The sequence below is a fragment of the Suillus fuscotomentosus genome, assembly GCF_016647785.1.
Source record: "Suillus fuscotomentosus strain FC203 chromosome Unknown F5891scaffold_16, whole genome shotgun sequence".
NCBI classification, from domain to species: Eukaryota; Fungi; Basidiomycota; class Agaricomycetes; order Boletales; family Suillaceae; genus Suillus; species Suillus fuscotomentosus.
In genome coordinates this window covers 55,655-63,714 of record NW_024539528.1, presented here as the reverse complement: position 1 = coordinate 63,714, position 8,060 = coordinate 55,655, and the positions used below count along the sequence as shown (strand labels likewise).

The following is an 8,060-nucleotide window of genomic DNA, read 5'->3' as shown; positions in this document are numbered from 1 at the left end:
TACAACCAGCCTATGAGCTACCACCACGAGAGATACTGAATCCCACCTTAGAAGAAACAAGAGAAAAAGGACCGAAAAAATGGAGGATCTGTCAGAATTTCGCGCAGCTTAACAAGGTAATGGAAGTAGTCCCAATGCCGCAAGGGGATATATTAGCAAAGCAACAGAGGTTAAGTGGTCAACATTACATCTCAATTTTTGACTTCGCAGCAGGGTATTATGCAATAGAAGTGCCGGAGAAGTGGTGTCCATATTTAGCGTTCTACATCGAAGGAAGAGGGTACTTTCAATATCAACGAAGCACAGAGAATCAAGACATGAACATCAGCAGGGAAATGGGTCGAGTGTCTATATCCTCTAGGCTTTGCATCAAAACGGACATCAGCGACAGAAAAGAAGTATGAATCGTACTTACTAGAATTCGCAGCGCTCAAATTCGGGTTGGATAAATTCTCGAGCATCATCTGGGGCTTTCCGGTCGAGATTGAAACAGACTGCAGGGTGATGAGAGACACGCTGCTGAATCCGCATCTGAACGTAGTACACGCAAGATGGAGAGAGGGAATATTAGTGTATCATATAGTGGACATAAGGCACGTACCAGGAAAGCTGAATGTCGTTGCTGATGGCCTTAGCAGAAAATGGGAAAACACCGCTCCAGTAGCGGGAGACGGAAATGAATGGACGGTAAGTGAAGACTGGGAAGCAAGGATAGGACTGATTAACGACATCATGAATGTTATGACGGTGGATGCACAAGTAGACAAGCTTCGCACACAATTTGAGAACGAGCTGGTATTCAAGGAAGTCGTAGAAGCTATATGTAACCTAGATCAAGCCACAGAGATCAGAGAGAAACGGCGAGCAAGACACAGAGCAGAACAGTACATCATAGAAGAAGGGAGGCTCTGGAAGCTACGAGGCGGCACAACGACGAGAGCCAGGACGAGAGTAGAATGTGTCTCGAGAGGAGAAGCCAAGGTACTAGCAGCACAAGAGCATGCAGAAGGAGGCCACTGGGGATGAGATGCGATCAAGATCGCCCTACTGGACCGAATATGCAGCCCCAAGCTAGACACGTCAATCCTAGATGCCATCAAAGACTGCGCAAAATGCAAGAATTTCGGACCGACGCACATAAATTCGCTACTCGAGCCAATAACCAGGCGGCACCCATTCAAACTGTTAGTTGGAGACTATCTCACCCTCTCGAAAGGGAAAGGAGGATACAATATGCTCGGCGTGTACTTGGACACATTTTTGCAGCATATCTGGGTGTTTAAATATAAAACATCAGGTAGTGCAAAAACGACGATTGAAGGACTCAGGAACATCTTCAACACATTCACAGCACCGGAAACATTCATGGCAGACGGCGGCAAGCACTTTAACAACGAAGCAGTGAAGGACTTCTGTGAATCGAAGAAATGCAAAGTACACACCATAGCGGCATACTCCCCATGGATCAATGGCCTTGTGGAAGGAACAAATAAGCTTTTACTACACATATTAAAATGCTTATGCGCACCAAGTTTAGGAGAAGATCAAAGTCAAGGACAAAAGACGACAGAAAGCGGCTTGACACAATCGTGGCCAGATCATCTAGAGGATGCGGTGCACGCTCTTAACTATCGATTATTGCCAGCGCTGAAATTTTCTCCAAAAGAACTTCTTTTAGGATTAGTAGTCAACACGCCAAAGACAAGTATAGAAGAAAGCGCGTCAGCGACACGCACTTCAGACCCACTAACTCAAATAGCATATGTCGAACAACAATGGTTGGACAGATATGATGAAGTAGTGCGACATGCAATCAAGAGGAAGGCAGCATTTGATAAAAAGCTGCTGCAACGCGCGCCAGGTGAGGTTATATTTCGAACCAGACAGCTAGTTCAAGTATATCGCAATGATTTAGATTATACGTTCAAAGCGGAATGAAAGCTCATACCAAAGTGGTCAATCTTAAGGCATATACAAGAGAAGATCCTAAACTCGTACAAGCTTGAAGCGCTGAATGGAATCCCAGTTCAAGGAGAGTTTAGTGCAAGACGACTCAGAGCATTTACCCCGAGAAACGGGAATGAAGTTGGCAAGAGAACAAGAAGAGCATGAACACAGAATCAGAGAGAGAGGAGACAACGACACGGAAGCAGATACAGAAGATAGAATGGAGAAAGAATCAGAGAAACAGAAGGGACATGAAGAAGAAAGAGAAAACCAAACAAGAGACGAAGTGGATGAAGAAGAGAACAAATAAGACAACAGAAGTGATAGTAGGAAGAACGCCGAGGACGGCGTTGGTTGTTTTTTAGGGGGGTGCATGGACCGGGGGTCCCAAGGCATAGATTAAGGGAAGAGACATAGACAAGAGGCAGTTGGTCCTTCGGCGATAGCCATAGCTTAGTCAGCGACATGCGCACATAGCCAAACTCTGTTCATAGTGTAGAACGACATCACGCATCATCGAGTTCTCCCCTCACTGCTTTTGTCCTAGTCCACCGTGACTTCCAGCAGCCTTGAACCACGACAACATCGGGTGGGACTCCACGTAGGAGTAGTTCAGTAGCTCCACTGATGCGAAAACAGTGCCCTGTCAGTTCTAATAAGTTGGCTGCCTTCCAGATTTGATTGCATCATGCCAGAAACCACGGCTTTGTCATTGTGGCCCATTTGCCGTCCGCAGTTTCATATGCGAAGGGTGCGTTAGATGGAACGTCCGTGTTGGCGGCAAGATGATGGTCAACAGCCGTGAATGCATTCATTATGTTGTCAAGATTGGATAAAATAGCGTCGGCTCCCTCCACATGCGAAGTCTTCATCCAGGGAATGTGAAGAACGGAGTATTTGGTTCCGTCTGATGGTGAACAGCGAGCAAAGGGAGCGGAACGAGTGACATGACGAGAAGGGTCAAAAATGTTGGAACTAACAACAATAAGTTCGCCGAGTCTTCAAATATTTGAGCATTCTAACTCCAATAATTTGATAGTATATGTACCTGCAGCAAGACCAAAAGGCTGTGCATGCGACAGCGAAGACAGACACGTCAAATGTGTTGGAGAGATCAAGACCATGAAACAGTGCGTGCATATGTTCTAAGGTAACCGGGGGACGACGGGGTCGTTTCAATGAGTCTGGAACAAGGTTTCTGAGACCAGCGGAAGCTGAATGAAGGATGCTATGTCCAAACCATGGAGCACCGTGAAGATTATGCCAGAAGTGTAGTCCGGCCAACCAGTTTTGTGCTGTGGTTGCGGCTACCTTTCCGGCCCAAGAGGCAATAAAAGATGCGAGTAGAAAATCTGATGCTGGCATGCGGCGAGCCTCAGGAATGTGTCTCGAGTCACAATATTGGTGAAAATGAAGTAGCCCGGCGCCGTAATTTTCTCTAGTTTTGGTCTCAATGGATACTAACATGACACCAAAAAGCTGTAATATGTCGTTTAGAGGCAATTGTTTTAAGGCTGAAAGGTGGAAGGAGTCTGAGTGTGGTGCGGACCATAGACGTAAGCGGTCACACACAAGAATATGAGGGCGAAAGACTGATGCGGAGATTTTGTTTCCAGATTTTTGTTTTCTTGGCTTTTTACAAAGGTGTGTAACAGTGGGCGGTGCCCCAATCGAAGGAGGAGATGCCAACGCCTTCTTCAAAAGGGCCAAAGCTACAACGGCATCGGCATGTGTCGATGCCAAGTGTCCTTGGTTACTGGACATAGGGCAAGATGAAGGGAACAAGCTCGCTTGGGAGCTTGGGGGAAGGTAAACAAGAAGAAAGAGACCCAATCTCGCCGCGTGAGATGGGGTCTGCTTTGTTCTTTGCTGATTCTGTGTATGTGAGCAAGTGAAGCATGTTAGAAGCCATTGCAAGAGCCTCAACACGGCGAATGCAAAGGTTGACATGAAAGTTCCTACTACGTCCGTGTCTGAAGGCTCCGATAACACCTTGGTTGTCCGAATGTATGATTATTGTCGAGTTCGTTACACCTTGGTTGAACAACGTTCTCACTGTGAGCTCGACAGCAATTGCTTCGAGCCAACCTATGTCCCTACTGCTTCCTTTCCAGCCTTGGACTAGAGTCCAGGCATTCCATCTGCCCTCTAAAACGATACCTATGCCCCAGTCCGTCAACACGTCGACCCACAGGTCTAAGTCCTTCAGCGCTCCTCATGGGGATAAGCTACGAGCGCTGGATGGGAGAGAGTGTGTGTTGAACCACCATTTGAGGTTGTTCTTGACTGATGGGGGTGGATGATGTTTGGTGAATTTTGCGCCTGAAGGGAATGATGTTATGAAGGTACAAAGGTTGGCTAAGTAAGCACGACCATGTGGAATAACAAAGGCGACGTGAGATAGGGTACCATTGAGACTCATTGTGTCCTTGAATGAAATGCCGAATCCTTTGTTCAGCAAGTCAAGTATAGCTATTAACTTGTTGTGGTATTTGACCCGCTTCTCGTCCGGAAGTGCAACGGACCTTTGAATTAGGTCCCAAAGAAAGCCCAGATAGATGAAGATAAAAGTGAAATCACAACACTTCTTTGGGTGCCACAGGATTCCTAAGGGCTTTTAACGCACGTAAATGTCCGCGAGGCTGTGTTTGTACACAAATGGGGACAAGGAACCATCTGACAGCAGTAAGCTGCCGCTAATAGCGAACCTGAAGAAGGTGTGATCGTCAACCCATTTTTTGATGGGTCCGAGTTCTAACGAGTGGAGGATGTCCACGGTGGCGTCAGCTACGTGACCTTGGACGCCTCCTGCTGTAGCAAGTCTGAAAGGGAAGACGTGATCTATGAAGAGTTGCCCATCGACTTCAACTACGAGGAAACATTTATGTGGAGGCCACATGGGAACAGTATGGTAAGCAGCCTCGATGTCTAGCATGGCGGCTTGCATTCCTGGAGGAGCTGAGGCAACCTGTGTGTCACACGAGGTCAGAACGAGTGCAAAAAGCGCATATATGCGGTCAAGGTACAAGAAGAACTAACGCCAAAGTGTGCAAAGAAGGAAATATTGTTGAAGTGTGCAAGGTGCAAGATGCCGAAGCATGCAAATAGCAAGACACTGAAGCGTGCAAGGGCAAGATGCCGAGGCGTGCAAGAGCAAGACACCGTGGCGTGCGAGGAACTAAGCGTCTAAGCGTGTGAACGTGACAGGGAGAATACTAACAATCTCAGTGATTTGAGCTGCTGTTCCCCATTCAGTGGGGAAGTCGTCTGAATCCAAGAAGCCATTGACTGAATAACCATCAGAATTTTGATATGATAAGTCTCGAACGACTCTGAATTTTCCTGGCTCTCCCGCTTTCTCTACCACGCCCAATGGAGACGATACAAAGTGTCCACCAAGGATTTTAGAGACTTCGTCTGTTGAGAATGGGCCTGACATTCTTCCAAGGGCCACTTCCTCATGGCAATACGCGCGGATAACGTCGATGTGCTCCAAAGCCGATTTATGATTTTTTGGAATGTAAGTGCGAGTTGGGGGTGGGATGTTCCTGATGGGAAAGCCGTGCTGCATGTTGAAAATGATATCAGGATATTTTTCAGATAGGTTGAAGTGCTGCAAGAAAGTGTCGAAAGCTTTGGGGACGTAAGGCATTACAATTTTCTGTAAGACTTCAGATGCAAGATTTTGAATTGGCTCCGTGACTCTTGCTCCCGCATATGGAACAAACATGGATGATGTCACTCGAGTGCTTGGTTGGTGAACACCTTCCGATGTTGAAGGAGATGCATATTGGGGCTGAAGAGGACTTAAGGATGAGTTTGTCAGTCCACATACTGACAACAGGTGCGTTCTTTGCAGTGTGCGTGTGTGTGCAACTGCTGGCCCTGTGTCCGAGTCTACCACAGATGACGCAAAGGAGATGCTCGGACGATTGGTCTCCCTTGCCCCTCCGAAAGGACTTTCTGTTACAAGTAACATCGGCTACATGGCCCCCCTATCATTTTTCCCCATCATCCTCGCCCTCGTATGCCTCTGGCTCGTACTTCTCTACTGACTATCCATTGACCGGATCCTCGGGACCGTTCCCATCCCTCGTCCCCCTCTTATCGCACCAACGTGCGCATGTGCCCTCGGGCTATGACTTGTTCTGACCCGTGCCACCAATGTGGCTTCCCTTATCTTGTCTTATCTTTCCTTTGACTCATGTGTGCTGCGCATTGTATCACTTACCGTTGGCCCATTCCAACGTTTCTCGGTCTCATTCCGCATTCGACCTCACATCACTAATTAGGCTCTGCTACCAGCGTACCTATACCCTTTCCGTTTCCCCTTTGCCCTTACCCACAGTACAATAGCCTTGCCCTTAACCCTTTCCACTTAGTATAAGTAGTCGGTCACCCTGTACTAGATTCCCTAACTTGAATCTACTCAATCTTCCCTAGAACATACTTCCCTCTGAAGCCCCCTCAGCTTCAGTCTCTAGTATCTTTTCTTAGGTGCTCATCGCACCTAAGTCTACCTTGATCGACTACTCATCGTTCGGACAAGACTGTCCTTACCTTGAGAACGTCAGTGACCTCGAAGACATCTGTCTTAGAAGTCATGTGACACGTGCGTCTCTGATATCTGCCGACTCGTCGTCGCCAGTCTCAGTCGCTACACCGGACCCTTCCGGTTACGTCACGAATGTTAGCGGACGACACCCCTCTTAGGGCTCCGCATAACAGATCTATTTGAGTGCGTAACACTTTCCGTCGTTCGACGGGCCCGTCGAATGATGAACCTTCTGGTTTATGGGACGGGTAGGGTTGGTAACGATTGCTGCTCGAGCCTTGCTGAGAGAGAGACGTCTTGATTAACATGTTCTTCCATCTATCAAGGTAAGCAGCTCGAGAAGGGAAAGTATGCGTGTTGAAAAAGTGCCTGTGAATTTCCACGTCGAAGGCGAGGATTGAATCGAAATTGTCTCCGAATTCATCCCTTGAAAGGCAGAAGTCACGGTGGTCCATGAAACGCTTCACCGTCACGTCGTCAGTGACCAGCCTGAGCAATCTGATAAAATTAGAGGCAGCTTTGTAGAAAGATGAGGTGGTAAGCTCGACTCCGGAGGGAAATCGGAAGAGGTGTCCATGACGAATAACTTTGGGTCGTCTGTCACCAGACCTTTCTTCATCTTGATGCTAGCTGGGTCCTCGTGAATCTTGCGGAGAGACGACAGAGTGAGTAATGTAAGTGGGATGTGTACCTTAGACCTCGCGAGGTTCAAGAGGACGCGAGGAATTTCGAAGGTGGTTACTTCACCGTCAACAATGTGCGCGTTCACTTCAGTGAAGACGGGTGCATCAGAGGCGGCTCCAGAACTGGAGGCTTCCGTTGAACCAGTGGCAGCTGGCGCTTGTCCTTTGGTTGTCAGCGTGGCCAGAATACTCTTCGTGATGGGTGTTAACAACCCTATGAAGTCCACCGCTTCAAGAATGTAACCAGGAATAGTGGGTTTAGTGGTGTAATCCTTCTCCGGGGAGAATGCTTCGTCGAGCAGAGGTTCGTCGTCCGAAACATCTTCAATATGGTTGTCATCTATCCTTAAGTGAGCTCTTGTCAGACTGCGCTCTGTGCGCGCAGTGTTTTCTGCTTCTACAGCGTCTGGATCGTGAAGATTCACGCGTTTGTTGCTGTTCCTCGCGAGGGACGACGCTATTCTAGATGCATACTCATCTGACAACAGGCCTTCTCCTTGCCGGGTGAAGGCTCCCATGTCTTTCCCTCCGGCTCCTTCAGGATGCCCAGGGTTCAGCAACTCTGTCGAAGAAATAGAAATAGTGGTAATAATACGAAAATTATGTATGTAGCCAAATCCTCAACTGAGTAAAAGTGAGCGAGTGAGGGCGCAATAAGGATAAAGACAAGGTACGCGTATAATTACGCGTTACGGCTTATGGCACTCACTCACTTAGTAAGCACTAGTTTGAGCTCTATGCTCGCAGGCTCACATTAGAACTCAAACTGCACCATGCTTATCTAACTACCAATGGTGGCTGTAACCATCAGCGTCAGACTGCAAAGGTAAGATAGGCCTCGTTCATACTCTGGTTCATCACGTGACCTAAGAGGT

General features: G+C 47.7%; 2 protein-coding genes across 2 annotated transcripts; both read right to left on the bottom strand.

Annotated features, from left to right (window-relative positions):
* Nucleotides 1–2,633: 2,633 nt before the first annotated feature.
* F5891DRAFT_1186156 (uncharacterized protein) lies at nt 2,634–3,711 on the bottom strand (the record flags this gene model as incomplete). Its single annotated transcript, XM_041366658.1, has 2 exons — nt 2,634–2,946; nt 2,996–3,711. The coding sequence occupies 2 exons, from the start codon at nt 3,709–3,711 to the stop codon at nt 2,634–2,636; spliced, it is 1,029 nt and encodes a 342-aa protein (XP_041228095.1).
* A 3,078-nt stretch (nt 3,712–6,789) lies between these two features.
* Nucleotides 6,790–7,838, bottom strand: F5891DRAFT_141261 (uncharacterized protein). Its single transcript, XM_041370635.1, has one exon. It carries the CDS (start codon nt 7,701–7,703, stop codon nt 6,972–6,974), a length of 732 nt encoding a protein of 243 aa, XP_041228094.1. The 5' UTR covers nt 7,704–7,838; the 3' UTR covers nt 6,790–6,971.
* Nucleotides 7,839–8,060: the final 222 nt, after the last annotated feature.